Source organism: Hydra vulgaris, chromosome 04, assembly GCF_038396675.1.
Source record: "Hydra vulgaris chromosome 04, alternate assembly HydraT2T_AEP".
NCBI lineage: Eukaryota > Metazoa > Cnidaria > Hydrozoa > Anthoathecata > Hydridae > Hydra > Hydra vulgaris.
Genome location: NC_088923.1, coordinates 45,412,501 through 45,434,020, shown reverse-complemented (window position 1 = coordinate 45,434,020; position 21,520 = coordinate 45,412,501). Strand labels below are relative to the sequence as shown.

Sequence of the window (21,520 nt, the reverse complement as noted above, 5' to 3'; positions counted from 1 at the left end):
ACAAATATTATTATTTTAATCAGTTTAAATTTTTTAATCTAACGGAAAGTATGTTGATTAAAAAAATTGAAATCATGAAACAGTGTTTTAAATTTTTTCAATTTTTATTTTACCTCAGAGTTTGTTGAAATTTGCCTAAAATATAATTTATATTTTCTTTTTTTAGTGAAATTTTGAGTTTTATCAATCATTAAAAATACAATAAAGTAACTAAGAACCGTCGAAAATTCTTCTTTAAAAATTTTTTTTTTCTATACGATCAACCTTATGGATCCTACATAAATTTAAAAGCCACTTGTCGTTTTACATGTTTTTAAAGTTTTTCTGACGCAATTCTCTGAAATTTTAACCTTTATTCTATTTCTCCGTTGCTTACCACGAAGCCATTCTTCATACTACGGGTGGGTTAATCGCAGAATGCCAATAGCTTTTGTGATACAAATAAATATATCAAAAAATCATACTGCACTTGTTTTTACGAGGCCGATAAGTTGTCATCTTGCATTGTCATTGAATGTTAATATTGTTGCAATTTATTTCCAGACTTTTGCGAGATAAAAAGTTTCACAACTTTTTTATAATTTTAAAGCGGTATAAAGTGTATTTTGTTGATAAAATTATTTTACTATCACAAACAAACTACTTCTAGATGTTTTTTATCAATTTTTATCTAAAAGTTAGGTTTTGATGTATTAACGTTATGAATTAATTTTTCATTTATCATATTTGAGAAAGGAAAAAATGATTTCTTAAAGCGAAAAAATTGCAAAACTATTTTACATTTCTTCAAAATGAAGAAACGGGGAAGTTCTATTTGCTCATGGGAGGGGGAACTAATAATAAAAAAAAGTATGCATATATATATATATATATATATATATATATATATATATATATATATATATATATATATATACATGCATATATATTCAATTCGATGGGTCTGGTCAGAGAAGCAACATTGGTAAGAGAGAAAGTGTGAATTTCCAGGTTAAATCTATTTCAGCGGCGCTCTATCATTAGACCGTTAGGTCATGTGTTTGTGAATGTGTGTGTGCGTACATGCGTGTGTGCGAGCGCGCGCACGCGCGCGCATGTGTGAGTGTGTTTATCTGTATGTCTGTGCGTGTGTATGTATTTGATTACCTTTCTAAATGTCATTATTTTTACAAGAGTGCAGGTAATGAATTAAAAAATAAATGGTTGCAAAATCAATAAACAAAACTAAAACAGTCAAGCATGTTTAAAATTTATTTAGTAAGAAGTTTACAAATGGGAATCTCATAAATCTATTTTATTATGTAAAAATTTAAGAAAACTATTTAACTACAAAACTTTTAAAAAATGCCAAATAATCGCAACCTTTTGCTGCAAATTCATTTTTAAACCACGTAACTCACGAATCCGTGCATTCACGAATAAATATAGTTAAACAAAATCGGTAATGTAAGTTTTACCAAAAAATTAAAATTTTAAAAATAATTAATTTTAATTTTTTTTTTAAAGATTATTTAAATTTCGAATAGCTCAATGCTTGAAGTGAAGCGGGATGCTGTGTGTTGTTATACCGTCACCTTTTTATAAAGTATAAACCATCTCGCTACCTTTTTATAAATCTCTCTATATGAATGACTAGATTGGATAGTATTTTTAATTTACCGAATACCATTCCGTTACTTTTTTTCTCCACTCAAGCACTGAAGTAGCTTAAACAATCCTAAACACTTTAACTTATTGTTTATCAACAAATAAACCACACATTTTTATTTTGAAACATTTTTGCTTTGATATAATAATGGGTATATTTGTAAATATGTTTACTTCAACTATATCATTTCGTGCAGTGTTCCCGTAAATAAGCATTGTGTCAGGGTCGTAAGCAAACACATCTAGCACTTGAATCGGAAGAACTAAAAAAAAAGTTTAAAATTTAATTCCTAATTTTTTTTTTTTTAACTTTTAATAGAAAAATAATGCTTACACTTGATTATCCCTGATGATATTTCACGCTGGTAACAAGGAGATTGTTGTCTAAAAATTTATTTGTTTAGATTAACATGGATAATAAAAACAACTACCGAATCGTCAAAAAAATCCATTATTGATTTTAACATCAAATTCGTTATTGCTGATATATATTTTTATTGTATTTGTTTTCCAATAGAGTATTACTTGCAATGTATGACGGGAGGCTTGAATATAAAACTTACCAAAAATAACTTTTATATGTAGTATAATTTTATATATTTTTAAACTGATTTTGTATTCTACTTTATCAGTTCTTTAGAAATTTTTATATTAAATTAAATTGACTGTTAAACTTTTCTATATAGAGAGTAAATCACAAGATCTACAAATTCTAATTTCATGGTTCTAATTTCATCGCATAAACTAATATTTATACTTTTTTACTTGTTTGATTTTTAGTTCTATTATTTGTATGTTAAAAAGAAATAAAACTAAAAAAAATTAAAAAGCTAAATTTTTATGCATTATTAAAAATATAATATGCATTTTTAAATTACTTCAATAAATTGGCTATATTTTCTGTCATTTAAATATTAAAGCCATTAAATTATTTGCGAAAAAACATTAATTTTCAAATCTTTGAAAATAAAAATATTTTAATAAAATTTAATGTCTAATTATAAATTACGAATATATATAAAGTAAAACAAAATTTGACGCCCCTAGATTCAGTTTGATCTAATGCGTACATTAAACAGGCCTACTTACCGTGTGAATGGTGTCAAAAATTGGAGGCAATATAGTTATATTTCCATATCTTTTTAAAGTTATATTTCGTCCAATTTTTTAAAGTATTTAATTATATTTCTCTAAAACATTAGTTTTAAACCCTGGGTTGGAAATTGTAACGGACCTTATGACAAAATTTCCTACAAGAAAACCTTTCTTAATTTTTGCGAACACCTGAAGAAAAAAATGCGGCTGGAAGTCATACCCAGAATGTTTTATCATGGTAAGAAAGACATTGTTAATTTTGAGAAACACTCGCCTGTTGACACGCTTTAAACAAAAAATTATGAAAAAATAGGACTTTCTTATTTTTTGTGTTTACTACCAAGTTTCATACTTAAACATCTGGTTGTCTCAGAAATAATTTAAGATCTCATTAAAAGAAACGTTCAACCTGAGAAGCATCAGCTCTCTAAAGTTGTATAACTATTTAATGATTTCAAAAAACAAAAAAAACAACAAAAAGATACTAGAAACTATATCTTTAATGGAGTAAATATATTGTTAATTTCTAAATCAGGAAATCAAGACCCAATTTAATTAATAAAGTTCTTCCACAACCTAGATGTTTCATAACAATTTATAGAAGAATTATTACCTAACAAATAACAATAAAAGTTACATCTTAAGTTAAAGTAACAATCAATCAAGGAAATGTATATAGAAAAGATTTTTTTAAACTTTTCAGTAGTTACTAGAGTTTTAATTTTTAATTTAACAAAGTTTTTGTTACTATGTTACAGTATCATATAACAGTTTTCAAAAATCGGTTAATAATCAAGGCCGGGTTAAGGGTCATGGGGGCCGAATCCAAAAACTATTTGGGTGCCCATTCTAAAAAAATATATATATGAAATTAAATGTAGCAAAAACTGAAATTACTCATATCATGAAATTACTCATTATCATAAAGAAATTGTATTTTCCTTTCTCATTCGCAATTTTAATTACGACATCTTTAATCATCAATTGTTATCGAAAAAAGAGCATTTAAACGAGCATTTAATTTAGGAACGGAGACCATCTTTAACTTTTGCCATATTTGAAAATGTTAATATTTTTTTTGCACTTCAATTAGTAAAGAGATAAGTAAGAAAAATCCGATATGAATCAACAACATTCATTGGAAAAACTGATTCTAATTTATTTGGCAGCAGTAAAAATGAAAGGAACGGCCATAGTCAGAAAAATAGTTAGAAAACCGAACTTTTTCTTTTGTAAAAAATCTTTTTCTATATAAATTGCATTAAAAACTTAAAAGTAAAAATATACATGTGACGTAAAATAAACTGGAAACCCTAAACCCCTATTAGTTATTTTGATAAACATGGGTACTTTTTTATCTCGCTTATATTTTTTTTAATTTGACAATAAGTGTTGTCTAATTACAAATAATACATGCATACATGTTTGTATATGTATATATATATATATATATATATATATATATATATATATATATATATATATATATATATATATATATATATATATATAAATTATGTTAGTGTATTCTCCAAACAGAGTGCTCAATGTTCTAAGAGAACAGAGCAATAATAAATAAGTAACAACACTCATCTAATTTTTGATTTCTTCAACACTGTGTTTCAAAATCAGTAGGTTCATCAGGAAGAGACATTCTTCCGATAAACCTACTGATGGTGAAACACAGTGTTAAAGAAATCAAAAATTAGATAAGTGTTTTTCTAATTTATATATATATATATATATATATATATATATACATTTATATATATATATATATATATATATATATATATATATATATATATATATATATATATATATATATATATATATAATATATATATATATATATATATATAATTTTATTATGTTTTTCTTTTAGTTGCCAAATATATTTTGACAGTATAGTCTCTTTTGAGAATTTTTTATGTTTTTTTATGGTTGGCATAAGGATTTTTCCATTCGCTCTCGGTTAAGCCGATAAATGCATTAAACATTTTCCATTCAAAGGGCATTCAATTTTTTGTTTTCAGTTACAATTTTTAGTAAATTTTCTTTGATTAGTTCATTTTTGAAAATTAATGCAACATTATGGCCTTTTATAATTCTTTCTATATTTTTGTTACAGCTATAGCTTTATACTTTAATAGCATTTCTGTTAAAAATTTTTAAAATTTTTTAGAGGAAGGGAAATGTTTCTCTAATAATTTTAAAAAAGCTATTCCAATATTTGTTAAAACATTTCTTTCTTTTTAACTTTTAGCTTAAATTATTTTAATCCACTTTTTTTACATGCATCTTTATACGCACGTTCAGAAGATTTAAAAATAATTTTATTAGAAGTGTTTTGATTTAGTCTATTGTTAAATGAAATAAGAATTTATTTTAAGATTTGAGGGAGTTGTTTGAGTTTATATTAGTATAAGTAGTTCATCATTAGGATTTTATAAGGCCGATAAAAACTTTCCGAGAGGGTCCTTCGCAAACACATCTAGCACTTGAATCGGAAGAACTAAAAAAAAGTTTGAAAAATACTTCCTAATTTTTTTTTTTTTAAACTTTTACTAGGTTAAATGTGACATCAAAATTAATAATTTCAGATAAAAATTTGTTTTACTAAACCTTCAAGAATAGAACTGTTTATTTAATATTTACATAAATGATATTACTCTCATAAATATTCCTTCCCAAAGTAATGTATAACGTTAAGTTAATCTTCGAGTATTTATGGGAGCTACCAAGTTGTTATAAAGAAAACACTGCGAGACATCAAAATATTTTGACATTAATGTTTAAATGTTTGACAAAAGACGAACAAGTATTTGTAGTACCGTCAACTTCATCATTAGATAACTCTTTAGAAATAGATACTTTACTTATTTTGTTATGCATCATTTACTCGTTTTTATTAATATAATATAATTGAACAATGGGCAAACCGTCGGATAGTGTAAGGTTTTACTTTTAATTTTGGATAAACTATGCTAAGAAAACAAAATTTTTAAATGTTGATTTGATAGTATTAAGGTCTTTATGCCACTTCACTTATTCCAAAATAAGTGTATTAAAAAACACGAGTATAACAACTCTTTAGGAAAAAGAAAGTTAAATTGAGGATATCAAAATAGTTTTCAGCAATTAAAAAAAACATTTTGACATTTATTATGTAATATACCACATTAAATAATTGATATTTTTTGTAGAAAGATACAAAAAAACCTAGCTATAAAGAATGAAAATAGCCTTTGCATATACTGCATTTTTACATATACTGCATTTTTTTAAATAATAATTTTACTCCTTTTTCATGCTAGAGCATTCATTGCATGAAACAATTTATTGAAAGTTCTAAAAGTTAATCAAACATTTTTTTGCCTATGATCAGGAGAAGTTAACGTCCTTGCTTTTAATCAGAAGAAAATAAAGTTCTTGCTTATGATCAGAAGAAAATAACGTCATTAATTGTGATCAGAAGAAAATGACGTTGTAGATCAATCAGTAAGCAAAGTTTTAATATGGTTGTAATTTTAAATGAATTCAAAATCAAGCAAAACTACTAAAAAACTGATAATATTTTCAAATAAAATTGTTATTAGTATACCATTTATGGAGATATTTAAAGATAACATTATTTTGTTCATTTATATGAAACTTAAGCTAATAAAACAAAGCTAAAGAAAAACAGTGGCGTACAAATATTTTTTAAATAATGTCTTTAAAATTTTTTTTTAAATTACCAAGAAAACTAAAATATAAAGATAAAAGATAAAGATATATGTATTGGCTAACACGATTGGCAACGTCAATTAAAAATAATTAGTATAAATAATTAAATTATTCTAAAATTGATTAATACCTATTTCACGTTATTTTATAAAAAAAGCGATTATGCTATTATAAAGGTCCGCATAATATTTATTCAATTACTTTTGATAGCTCTAAGTTAGTTTAAGGTAAGGAAATAATCTTTTACAACTATTTTGCAATTATTATTATTGAAAATAATTATTGTTATTGAAATTAATAAATGACCTAAATTATTATTATTATTGAAAATAATAATTATTATTGAAAATAATTACTATTATTGAAAATAATTACTATTATTGAAAATAATTACTATTATTGAAAATAATTACTATTATTGAAAAAAATTACTATTATTGAAAATAATTACTATTATTGAAAATAATTACTATTATTGAAAATAATTACTATTATTGAAAATAATTACTATTATTGAAAATAATTACTATTATTGAAAATAATTACTATTATTGAAAATAATTACTATTATTGAAAATAATTACTATTATTGAAATTAATAAATGACCTAAGACTTCGATTTTTTATACGATGTTAAACCGATATAAAATTAATTATTTTTGGTTATAAATATTGTTTTCTATTTTATGTTAAGTTTAGTTAAAAAGTAAATACTTAGTGAAAAAAAAAATGCAGTTATATAAAAATATAAGTAACTTTAATTGTATGACTCTTTCAAAACTATTATACGATGCATATGAACTTGCTTACTTTTGTCTTAATATGTTTATGCATAAACATTGAGGTATAAACATACCTAATCTGCAGAGTTCCACATATAAAATGATGCGTTTTAGTCTGTAATGTGGTTCCGTTTAGTTGCTTATAGTTCCATGCTGAACTGATTTTAATTACTAATAAAATACAAGTTCTTTTCAAATTCAAAAAATTCAAAGATGTTTCAATTAAATAATTACAAAGCATTTAATTGAAATAGCATATATACTGTTTTAACTGATAGCATTTGATATATGTACCTGATGTAATACTTAACTCATTTTGGTTGGGAAAGCTAGTTGAACTTTAAGGTAAACATTAAAATGTTAAATATAATTTTTTTGCTTAAATATATACCTGGTGCAATTGGTCTTTCAATTGGTGTTGAGATTGTTTGTTGGTTAACTCCAAAGACAGGATCTTTGCCACCATAAACCCAACTAGAATGCACAGCAATAAACACATTAGCTTTTGCAGTTGCGATATCTACACCGTAAACTGTTTTAGCAGCTACATAAGAATCTTCTAAAAGTTTGTTTACCTAAATTAAATTAAAAAAATCTTTTTATTAGTTTTAAAACGTAAATATAAGAAAAAGACAAAATAGGTTCCCCAATGCTTTGTCCCCAAGGAAAATGTTTTCCTTGTGTAGCGAATATAAATTCCGAGGGAATACAACATTTCTTTCCTACCCTGTTATAAATATTTCCCAAAAAATTTTTTGCTAAAACTTTTGTTTTTTGATGAAATATTCAAAATTATTTTAACCCTATTTATTTTTTAAGTCCCATGTCTAAACGGTATTTATTACCTAGATCCTACAGCGTTGATTACGCTAATATTATTATAATAAATTTTACGCTGATATTATTAAAATAGAATTGTTATTATTAGATGCAACAGTTGATTATAGCAGACAGCTAGGCAGAATTTTTACGTAGCCCATAAGGTTTTATTTTTAGGTAAACGGAACAAAATAGAATAAAAATGTAGTTTAACAGTTTAAACAAAGTTAAAGAATATTAAGTTACATAGTCTAAATGTTGATAAATTGCATCAATTATTCACGTTCACGTGTTTATGAAAAGAATTTTAAAATAGTTGCGACGATTGGTGTTTTTGTTTGGTTTCTGATTGGTGTTTCTGTTTGGTTTCTGATTGGTGTTTCTGCTTGGTTTATGATTGATGTTTCTGTTTGGTTTCTGATTAGTGTTTGTGTAAAGTAAAAAAGACGAGGAAGCATCAAATTGTTTTTAATTTCTACGTCATATTATCTTTTTCATGCATTCCCAACTAAAATGTAAAGGCAGCTGCGTAGGCACTACAACCTGATGTGTTTTGTTGTTGTGCACGCAATATTACTTTTCCTGGAAGAAGACCATCGAGACAAATTTCCAGCATAGAATTGTCTTATTTGAGCTTTAAAATTGGTTTAAAATGCTAAAAATTGTATAAATACAATATCTCGCCTTTAATGCAAGCGTTGTTGCATAACTGTCAGCCAATTGAGAAGAATGATGATCGTCGAATTTGGGAAAAATGATGATGTTGTATATATAATAATTATTATTACAATAAATCTAAAAATAAATAAAACAAAGGTTGTTCGCAATTTACTGTGAAATCCAGGTCACTGATTTTACCGTAAATTGCTTTTTTTTTTTTTAAAAAAGGCGCGAAATCAGTAAAAAAACAGCATGTTGAATATACCTAAAAAAACTGCATGTTGAATATACCTGAAGCCTTAGCTTTGCTAAGCTAAGGCTTTAGGTATATTCAACATGCTGTTTTTTGGTGGCTGATTCCAATTTTTTTGGATTGATAGCGTTGACACTTTATTTCAATACTCTTTTATCTTGCTGCCAATAAACTCCTTTGTCCAAATCATCTATTATTGTGAACTGACCATGGAAATGTTGAGCTAACTCTTTACCCATTTGTGTGTCTTTGCGTCTGTTGCATTTCAATTTCTATTTTATAACTGCAATCTATGAAGGTGAATATTATTTATTGAAACATATTTTGTTCTATTCTGGTATTCTTATTAGCTTTTCCTCTTTTTGGGCCAATTTATTTTACAAACTCTTCTATTCATAATCATTTATAAGCTTTGCCAATTTCGGTATACTACTAAAAAATATATTTTGTTTTTCAAATCCATTGAAATCGGAGGTTTAAAGCTCTGATTTCAATGGATTTGAAAAGATATTTAAATTTAAACGAAATATATGTTTTCATATATATATATATATATATATATATATATATATATATATATATATATATATATATATATATATATATATATATATATATATATATATATGTATGTATATATATATATATATATATATATATATGTATGTATATATATATATATATATGTATGTATGCATGTATGTATGTATGTATGTATGTATGTATGTATGTATGTATGTATGTATGTATGTATGTATGTATGTATGTATGTATGTATGTATGTATGTATGTATGTATGTATGTATGTATGTATGTATGTATGTATGTATGTATACAAATATTTATTTTCATAAAGTTAAATTATGCATTTATCAGTAAGTCCATAAGGCAAGAAGTTGAAGCTTACGACTCTGCAGGCGGAGATCCAAGATCGTATAGCTGTTAAGTCACGACTTGCTTTTTAGTTAAATAAAAAGTTTTAACCTATCAAATAAAAAGAATCTTTTACTTAGGGTGGATTATTTTTTCAGGCAGCCCTTTTCAGTAAGTCCGTAAAAAACAAGTCTTACGCGAGATATATGCGTAATAGGCTTTGGCTTTGTAGGCTTTGGTTTCAATATTACGCAGTAATATTGAAACCAAAGCCTACAACCCAGTGCCGGGTGTAGGCTAGATATGCCCCCAATTGGGTGGGGGGGGGAGGATTCAGCAAACTTAAGGAGCTTTTTATTTTAGCAATACCTAGTGGTAAAATTTAGAAGATTTTGAGACCCTAATGACAGGTTTTGGTGAGTCTCTGACCCATTAGGCATGGCACTGCTAAAACCTGGTTTTTGCAGACTCAAAAAAGAGGTTGGGTGAAATAGAAATCCGCTTTACTCAGGGCCATTATATATGGGATGGCTTTTAAACTGAACCGTTCCCACCCCCCACTCTCATCCCCAAAACGTTTTTGTACGCTATTTGAAGACCCCATTTCCCCTATAACCATACCTATTTTATGGATGACTTCTAAAAAGTCTCATTAAATGTATAATCAATGCTTGGTTGAACTTATTGTGCAAAATAAATAAATAAATTGTAGTTTGTAACTCTTATTTTTCATGCAACCTTGTCTGCAATAAAATCAATATCAACCAATTAGTCAGTTAATCAGTTGCTATAATAATACTTCCATCTAAGCTGAGCTAAATATTGTTAGAAAAAGGAAAAGGCTAAGCTTGCGGTCAAATGCTTATGCGATCAAATATGTTGAAATAAGTTTTATACTTTGGTGAGAAAGAAATTATAAACTCCTTTTCGATAAATTGGCATTTACTTGGTCGGTGATTATTAAAGCCTGTTTAAACTAAAAAAAAATTGTTCTTATTAGAGACTGAAATAATTAATTTCTAATTTCTAAAACCAATTTTCACTGTTTCTTTTTTATTCTTATTTTTATAACAAGTAAAACTTTATAAACGAGAGAGTCTTAATAAGCTTGGGGTGGTAAAATTTTCCAAAAATTAATAAACGGACCACTAAATATTGGTCAGTTGACGTTTCTACACTGTATTTATAGTTGATACTAATTAAAACCAAAACAGATTTTATTAATTAGGCTCGAGCTGCTCATCTTATTTTAGATGGATAACATAGTTGTAAAAAATTTATAATCAATCATAAACTTTTTTATAAATGTCTATATCTCTTTGTACTGGAAAAAAAAAATTATTATTCGAAGACAGAAATTAAATCTAATCTAACTATAAGAATGGCATCGCAGCGGTATTTAAGAAGTGTATTAATTCAATGGGCCAAGCATGGTATAAATGGAATTAATCAATTAGACCAGATTATTTTTTGTGTGTACCATTTACTTTGCCAGACATGCTATTACATGTTTTGTATCATACATCCATACATAAATACATATGATATATATGTTTTCTTTTATATTCATCATCAATTATGCTGTTACATGCATAACTTACCAAATTCTTTTTTTATTTTTTTTTATTATGTATATTCATTGTATCTTTTAACAAAATAAATCTGCACTTTAGTAAAATTGTTCGGAAAATAGATTAAAGAGACGTATGAACCGATAAATAAAACCAGTAACGGACAATTTAGCCTCATTTATATCTGATCATACTTAAGTTTAAACCGGATTTAAGCGCATTTCAGTTATCCGTTCTTATGGCTCTTTTATTCAATTTCTGTGCAATTTTACTTTTAAAGTTCCTATAGAATGTTATTTGATATTGTCCAACATTCTGAAATTGAAAAGGTTTTAAATCATTTTTTATTATTGATAGCGAAAACTCAAGTTTAAAAATCGTTTCTACAAGGAATTATAAAAGTTTTATTTCTAAGAAGAATTCATTTTGAATTTCCGATGAAGGTAACTCAAATCATTTATTGCCGAGTAGAATTTAGTATTTGGGAGAGGGGATACACACACCCTTCCCACGCACCCCCTATTTCCGGCCCTGACTAACATTAACTCTTGGATTATCACTTAAAGCTTTATCAGATAATAATAAAACATTTACTTAAGTTATATTTAAGTACTTTTAAAATGTCAATACAAAAGTTAGTGATTGTAGTAGGAGTTTTTAACATTTTAAACTGTATTTTTTTACATATCAAAACATTAAATGCTAAAAGGAACAACAATAAATCATGAATATTGGTCAATTTTACAATTTCATAAAAAATTATTTTATTTAAACATCTGTCAATACTTGCATACTAGCTATTGTAACTTAGTAGTAAAGCTGTTGACGGATACCCGGGCACCCAGGTACCCCAAAGTTGGTTACCGTGCGGGAAGCATTACCAGGTAAAGATTACCCGTTGTTTGATGAATTTTAAATTCATTTCATTTACTTTTACAGAATAATCATTAATATCAATACAGAAATTTACCAATATTAACTTAAAATGTGAAAGAAGATATTGAAGAACTCGTTGTAGAAAATTTTAATGGGTAAGATTTTTCTATTACCATCAGAGTTTCTGTAATGATTAAACAAAAACTGCTCGAATTTCAAATCCAGATACCAACTTTTTATTCCTAAATTGTTATTATTATTATTATTATTATTATTATTATTATTATTATTATTATTATTATTACTATTATTATTTTTATGTAAAATGCTTTCCTTTACCTCAATTAGAACTTCTCCAACTTGTCTAATAATTTGTTTTTCGGACAAAACTCTTGCAATACCTGGGAGAAGGAAAGTATAATTATGCTATTTTAGCGCGCAAATTCAACCGGATATCTGCTGCTTTAGTGCCATTAGAATACGCCTTCTCAATTGCTGAGCGTTCAACAACGTGCATCTTTTGCAGCCAAAACAGCCCAGCTAGCACACATACATTCGGCCAACTTATGTAAAACTATTGTGAATATAGGCTACTTTTTCTCATGCAAATCCGACGATGATCAAATGTCAAGTATTAAGCAATCATATCAATTAATACTGACGTTGGTCCAACGTATGTAAAAAAATTACAAAAGTTATTTATTTTATGATCTAAACCCAATGCTGATCCAATATGTATTATCCAATGTTGATTCAATGTATATGGATCAACGTTGAAACAATGTGTACAACCCAACATTGCAAATGCAAAATTTTGAAAAATATGTCTAAATTAAACATTTTGTGATTCTTTAAATATTAAATCACAAGCAAAAAAACATGATTGTTATCTATTGATAACTATGCATCGTTTAGTAAATCTCGGTTATTCAGAGTTAACAATTTATTTAATCAAATTACAAAGTTACTTGAATTAGAGATCATCTCAAGTGAACTCTTCAAGTCTTTGTCGGTTTGACTAATAGTACTGTTGCACCTTCTAACATTGTGTGCAATTCTTGTCCGTTTTCTTTATCCTACCTTTCTAACACAACTTCTTCAATCTTTTACTCTAGTATACCTTCGTTCTACCCAAATTCACTTTACTTTTGGTCCATAAAGGAGGTAATGACGCTCTTTCGAGAGCTGAACTTGTCTTTGCAGGCCTCGATAATGTGGCCTCCACAAGGCAATTAGCTGGCGGAGGGTAAACCACAATACCATTTAAATAGTCAAATTATAATTTAAAATTATTACATTATATGATAAGTATGAATAAACGTCATTAGCAATGTTGGTTACGTTTATACAAATACATTAATTAGGTAATCTAGTTAGCAGTATAAATTGCACATTTTAACATCCACTGCAATATCTGTCCGCTTTCTCTTTGCTATCTTTCTAACTCGACTTCTTCTGACTTTCACTCTAACTTACTTCGTTCTTCTTAAACTCGCTTACTCTTGGTCAGTAAACCGGGTGATCGTTAGTGAGCTAAACTTGTCTTTGCAAGCTCGGGTATGTGGCCTCTATATTAGCTGAAGGAGGATAAACCAAAATACCCATTTGTATAGTCATTAGCAATTACGTTAAAACAAATACATTAATTAGTTTAACTAATTAATAGTATAAATTGCACATTCTGATAACCAATGCAATATCTGTCCAGTTTCTCTATGCTGGCTTTCTTAATCAATTTCTTTTGACTCTCGCTCTAACTTATTTTATTCTTCTTAAACTTGCTTACTATTGGTCAGCGAAGCGGGTGATAATGCTCTTTAATGAGCTGAACGGGCCCGGGTATGTCGCCTCAATATGGCAATTAGCTGGAGGAGAATAAACCACAATATCCAATTTATATAGTTATTGAAGTTAAAGAAAGAACATACATTAATTAGTTGCAACAGATTAAATGTATAATTGCACATACTAACATCCGGTGCAATATCTATCCGCTATCTTTATGGTATCTTTGTAACTTGTCTTCTTCTGTCTTTCACTCTAATATTCTTTATTCCTCTTAAACTCACTCTTGGTCGTCGAAGTGGGTTATGATCCTCTTTAATGAGCTGAACTTGTCTTTGCACGCCTTGGTATGTGGTCTCTATATGGAAATTAGCTGGAGGAGGATAAACCACAATGCCAATACCATTTATATAGTTATTGATATATATCGTACACCCAGATCAAGGGTGCCAAAAGTCAAAACTATGGATATTGAGTTATGAATGTCATTTGATTGGATGTAATGTGTTGTACATGGTGACAAAATATCAGAAGTCTAAAACGAATGTTTACAAAACGACATATACAAATGGCACTCTTAGTTGGAAAAAATATTAAAAACTTAAAACTTCAACCCTGATTTTCTCAGATTGACAATTTTTGACTTGAACAATATAAATATCAATATATAAAAAGAAAAATTAGACATAGAAACTTTTTAGTCGTCAAGGGCTTGAGAGTGTTCTCCATTATGTGTTTCTTAAGTGACTGGTCTGTCTGCATTTCTCTATTCTCTCTCTCTCTAACTCGCTAACATCCTGCTTTATATTTTAATATCTTTTATTTTTCCATAAATATCTTTTCCTTACCTAGCATCATTATCTGAGTGCTCCGAAAGGAGAATACTGTTGAGTATACGGGCTTTGGTAATGACTCTTTAACGCAACCGCTGGTGGAGGATAAACCAAAATCCCTTGATATATATAAATACAAATGTATAATATACATTTGTAGTTACATTTATCAATACCTATATAAATCGTTATCTCCGAATAAACAAAAATCAATAAATGATGTATATATATATAAATATATATATATATATATATATATATATATATATATATATATATATATATATATATATATATATATATATATATATATATATATACATACACACAAACATTTTTTATTCCATTAACTTTTGGTCAATCAGACCTAATGGCTGCCTATATAAATAAATCAATCAATAAATAAATGTCAGAATTTTGTAAAAACAACGCAAGCCGAACTCACTGGAAAGAAGTGTCAACCTTTTTTAAATAACTTCAATGAGTTTTAACATATTAGTCGGCCCTTCAAGCCGTTTAATACATTTTCAGCATTCATTTGTAGTTTTTTCATTGCAATTATATTCTATTAATTTTATATCAAGCTTTTTAAATACTTTTGCAAATGAAATGTGTATATATACTAGTATTATAATTCTATTTCGAAAGATAATGGAATAGTTAATGATGGGACATTCCTTGTCAAATCAATTTGGATCAATCAAAGGATATTCCTTGTCAAATAGCTTATGATTTTTAATTAATGTTTTTAATAATTTTTTAATTAATTCTTAATGTGTTCATGATTTATTATATTTATACGGTTCGTAATGTAATTTTTGAGGTTTATTATATTGTACAAAAGACCTCTAGAATTATTATACAAATTGCAATTTTATAACACATCTCTGGATAATATATCAGAGAATTAATTGCAACTAATAAAATTGGTACGGTAAAAACATAAATATTTAAAAGAATTAATGCAAATATTTAAAAGAATTAATGAAATGAGCAGTGTTATGATATTACCTCAAACAGTTTTTAATAAAATAAAAGCTATGTAAAAGATAATTGTTTTTTAGCCAATCATGGTGTGGTTTCAGTGGCGTTTATTACAGAAAAAAAGGTTTGGATAATTTGACAATTTATTAGTTTGAAACCCATTGAATCGTTAAAAAGAAAATAATTTAAATGTTAACTTAGATAAGGCTTTTTTTCTATGTAGGTGCTTTGACGACGGAAAGGCTACTAAAAGAAAATGTTGATTGATTATTAGGAGACCATATAAAGAGAGTCCAAACCCTAAAGATAAAAAAAAATTATATTTGTAAATCTCATTAACATTGAATATGTGTTTAAAATTACTATTACTTCTTTTGAATTTATGATTTTTTTTAATGCCTTTATAATTATAAAGGCATTAATAGCATTTAATATAGCATTAATGCTATTATAATTGAAATAATAAATAAATGTTTTAGTAAAATTTAATAAATTTTGCAATTAAAACACTGAATAACTACGAAACTTAAGTTTATGTTTTCTGAACCTATGTTAAAACCGTCCATCACCATTTTCTTTAGACTGAAAAAACACCTAAAATAAACGATTCCCATATACGTCTAAAAAACGTTTTCTAAACTTTACCGTGCCCACTAGGTCTCTATTACATATCTTAAAGTGTCAAAATAGTTTTAAAAATTTGAAAAACTTTAAATTAAAATTCAAAAATAACAAAATAAAAAAACTACAGAAAAACATATCTTTTGTTAAAAGTCTTACATAAACAACAGAGAATTTATCATTTTTTTCCACAAATGAGTTACTCGTACTGAAACCATCCCAAACTAAAGATTTTAAGGTTAAAGTTGATTCTGGTTGCAGATATAAAGTTACATTCCAGATGGAGCATAAACAGTCTGTTGTCATATTTATGCGAAGATTTATTTCATCGCTAAGGAAAAAGTTAATTATTGGTAGTAATTAATAAAAAATTAAAATAATTTATTTTTTCGTATCTATACAAATTTCTTTGTTTTTTATAAAAGTAAAAAAGTGTCAAATTTACTAATGGGTCATAAACAAATGTAAAGGTAAGCACATTTTATTATATTTACTGGTGGTTTAAGGTCCGATCTGGAAACGGATTTCGAACAGGATCCGTTTATTATAAAAACGGTCAGGATGCTGTTTTGAACGGATGTTTTAATTGTTCAGATTTTTATGCAGTGTGCATAGAATATAAATTACTCTTTTTATGTACTGTGAAAAAATATATAAAACTCTTTGTTAGAAGCTTTTTAACTATTCAATCTACTTTCGAACATAATAATAATATTTTTACAAATAAACAAAAAACAAATAAAACTGGAAAAAAAGTGAATATATTGGACCTACAAGCAAATAAAATTATAAAAATATTACAAATATAAGCCTTCACTTTTTTGATAAATTTATTTTTGCGGGAAAATAGTTATTTTTACAATGAGAGAAATAATAGCACCTTACATAATATAATAAAGAGAACGAATCAAAACAGTGTGAGTACCAGAAAATTAAATAAAGTTAATCAATAGCAAATAGGTCAAAAAAAATTTTCAAAAGTGTGTTATCAATAAATCTAATGAAATATTATCGAAAAATATTATGAAAAATTTTCAATTTTTAATCTCTCCCAAAGCCAAGAAGCTTTTAATTGTATATAGCAAATTATAACTAAGCATTTGGCTATACATAGTATATTATAAGCAAGCGTTTAGCTATACATAATAATATATAAACAATCTTTTAACATTTTAAATAGTCTAATACTGCTGCACAGTGGGCCAAAGTATAAAAAAAATAGCAAAAATAAAGAACGTCTTAATATTATCATGTTATACATCTAATCATATGTTTTTGGGGTCAGGGAATTCATTTTTGACATCAAAATTAGGTTCTAACCACTCTGAACAACGGGCTGTTTAGTGAGGCAATTTTGATTTATTGGTTTTGCAGAACTGACACTTTCAGACGTTGTGCAAACTCTAAACTTAGGTATGTTTATGGTTATGTCAAATAATAATATTTTGCAAAATATTGTGGTGATTGGAGCCTGGGCACAAAAATGCCCCAAAAATTTATTTCCCTCACCCCAAAATTCAATGCAATTAGTTATTGATTTAATTTTCATAACAGTTTTTCACTAAATTAAACTAAATTACGAGGTTTTAAATTTCACGGAATAATCTTTCAGAGATAAAAAGTTATTAGCATTTTGGGGAGAGTTGAAAATTTATTTAGTCCTAACTTTCAAAATCTAAAATATAAATCCATGAAATTTGAAACGTAAGTTAAATTTAGTATAATATAATCAACAAATTCATTTATTAACTCATTGTCCTCACTATAAGGGGATTTTTGTTCCCAGGCTCCAAATACCGCAATTTTTTGCTAAAGTTATTATTTGACATAACCATAAACATACTTAAGTTTGGAGTTTCCTCAACGTCTGAAAGTGTCAAATTTGCAAAGCTAAAAAATCAAAATTGCGCTATTGGAACAATATTGTTTTTAAGAGTCAAAATACATTTAACTAGCTTCCCATATAAAAAAATAAACATGTAAAATTGTGAAGTCATATAAACAAATTAATTTTATACAAGTTACAAGTTTTCTACAAGTAGAAGTTTAAATACTTCGAGAATAAGTAATTCCGTTTCCTTTCTGTTTCGCACAAGCTGATCACTGCCTTTCTTTAATGCCTCATTAATTTTCATAATGAAAATTAATGAGGCATTAAAAAAATATATTTAATTCTTTCTAAAAGAGCTTAATATCTTTATGATTAGATACTCAGTTATAATTTCTTGGATAGGAGTTGCCGGAGGTGGGACATTCAGTCATTTTTATACATATCACACTAATCATGGCACTTGATATCTGTATAAAACTTTTTAATACTCTAGATTTAAAAAGAATTTGAATAATTATTATACAGTCTTGCTCAAAAAAAGTGGGCTGGCAGTCTTTGAAATCTAAAATATAATACTTTTGAGGATGCGTAATTTCATACGACTTCCAATCCATTCATGCTGAAGAAAACTGTAAACATTTAAATATTTACATAATAAAGATAACATTCAAATATTGGCGTTAACAACATTACATTTGCATAGAAGACTTAACACTAAATGATTGTTATTACATATATTATTACTTAATTACCAGGATAACAGGTGGATCTGAAGGTTGAATATTCTCTACAGGCTTGACATCGCCATCTAACTAGTTCTGGTACTTAGCCTTAAACAGAGTCCTAGTTCTATTTTTCTCTTTCCATTTCATTCTAAGATTTTTCATAAAATCTCTTTTAATCTCATCCAATATATTCAAGTCATTCAAAATAATGTCAGCCTTGATATCTACTCTACTATTAATCTTCTTTTCTTACTTGGCCTCTAAAATTTTATAATAAATACCTTGCTGCTTCATTATGTTGAAACTGTCATTTAAATTTTTCAATTTTAATTATTAAAAGTGGGTTTTGTAGTTATTTTGATCACAAACCGTTACAGCACATGTAACGTTTTGTGGTCAATGCTGGAACGACTTGTGGTCAATTAATTGATCAAAGCGTATATAGCGGGTGTTTATTATTTATTAAATTACTAAAAGCAATGATTTCAATAAAATATTTTAAGCGAATTACATATATACTTTTATAAAGTAATATTTTTTGTTTAATTTTCAAAATTTGGTCAAGTCAACCTTTGACAACATTTATTTAACTATTTAAATTTTCACAACTACATATTAGTTATATTTTTTCGCATTGTAATATAAGCAAAATATACTTCCGTTACAAAAGATTATATTTAACCAAATACTGCTAAAATACATTTAACAGAAAAAATAATACTCAGTTAAAAAAGAAGAAATATTTGAAAAAAATAAATTTAGGAAGCATTAGTTGAATATATTATGAAAGGCTTGTTAAGATAAATTATATTGTTATTGGGAACTCGTAGAAGACTGATAAAATCTCATCATCGAGAACCTTGGGGTATTACGCAAGATACACGTAAACATTGTAATTGTTATGCACAATTATTCAAATATTATTGTGATAATTTTTTTTTTTTAATTGTATTATGAATTATGTAAGTGTATTTTATTTATTTATTTTTAATGTTTTTTAAATACGCATATAAATCCGACTTTTCTCACGTTGTAGATTGTTTTAGTTCAAATTTTGATTTATCATATGAACTAGAAAAATTCTATATAATTATTTATATTAAGAACAAGATTTTTAAGTTTTGACTTTAAAGAAAAAATATTTTCAGGAAGAGAAATTAAGGTTTACTTTGGAATTAATTTGTTATATAAATAGGTGCCGCGATAAGAGATAAGAAATAAGAGAATTGAGATTTTTTTTTTTTTTCGGGGTAGGATAAAGTTACCAGATGCTCTGGTGTTAAACTTATTGGTAATTGAATGAAAGAAGTTTTCTGTGAACTGTGAAGGCACTAATCCCATTTTATATTTTAGCATGAATATTTTATTAGCATAGATATCGATTTGATAAATGTTTAACGCTTTCATTTCTTTTAATAGAGGTTTAGCACGTACATGTTTGTTTTTATGAAATATGATTCTAGAAGGACGTTAATAAAGAGACATTAATTTTGTCTTGTGTGATCCCCAAGCAGTCTTAGCGTATGTAAAATGACTATAGAAGAAGATGAATAAAACAGATTTGTATCATCTGTGAACATTATGCAATCAAAAATTGTAGAAGCTTTAGGAAGGTCATTAATGTATATATATATATATATATATATATATATATAATATATATATATATATATATATATATATATATATATATATATATATATTGTATATAAGGAATAACAAGGTGGCGAGAATTGATTACAGTGGAAAACCACATTATTTTTTAATAGCTTTGAGTTAAAAATATCGTCGATTACGACACATTGTTGTCTATTATTTAAACAACTGGTGAACCATTTCATAGTTTTATTTTCTATACCATACTTTTCATTTCTTCAATCAGAATTTTATGGTTGACCGTATTAAAAGCTTTTGTAAGGTCAATAAAGACTCCCAATACAAATTGTCCTTTATCAAAAGATAAGCTTATGTTGTTCATGAGGTCTATGATTGCATACTCCGTTGAATGATTCATTAAAAAACTGTACTGATATTCCCTTAAAATTTTGTTTTCTGTTAGAGTTTATTGTAGATTATTCGTTCAAGAACCTTGGAGAATACTGGAAGAATTGAGATAGGTCTGTAATTGGTTAGTGATGCCGTGTCTCCTGTTTTAACTATTGGTAAAATTTTCTATATTTTAAATTTTTCTGTGACAACTCCTGTTCAAATTGATGTGTTAAAAATATTTAAAAGAGGATCTTTTATAAAGGGTAAGATATCTATTACTACATTGCTCGAAATACCATCAATGTCTGGAACTTTTTTTTTTTAAATGATTTTTTTGCTTCGAACTCCTCTAGTATGGTCAATAAAATAGTTATTAAATGATTTGTTCGAATTATTTATTAGTCATGCTAGGTTTGGGCCAACATTTAAAAAAAATTATTAAACTTT

The 21,520-nt window shown here is 26.8% G+C and overlaps 1 protein-coding gene across 2 annotated transcripts in view; it reads right to left on the bottom strand.

The window, feature by feature from the left end:
- Window positions 1-1,233: 1,233 nt before the first annotated feature.
- The window catches only part of LOC136079832 (uncharacterized), a 68,194-nt gene continuing 47,907 nt past the window's right edge, over window positions 1,234-21,520 (bottom strand). For both annotated transcript variants that reach the window (XM_065796436.1, XM_065796437.1), the window contains exons 4-8: window positions 16,688-16,859; window positions 7,645-7,828; window positions 7,328-7,424; window positions 1,982-2,031; window positions 1,234-1,910 (exon numbers count right to left, since the gene is read on the bottom strand). In XM_065796436.1, coding sequence (XP_065652508.1) covers window positions 1,732-1,910; window positions 1,982-2,031; window positions 7,328-7,424; window positions 7,645-7,828; window positions 16,688-16,859 — 682 coding nt within the window. In that variant the 3' untranslated portion in view covers window positions 1,234-1,731. The remainder of the gene's footprint in view (window positions 1,911-1,981; window positions 2,032-7,327; window positions 7,425-7,644; window positions 7,829-16,687; window positions 16,860-21,520) is intronic.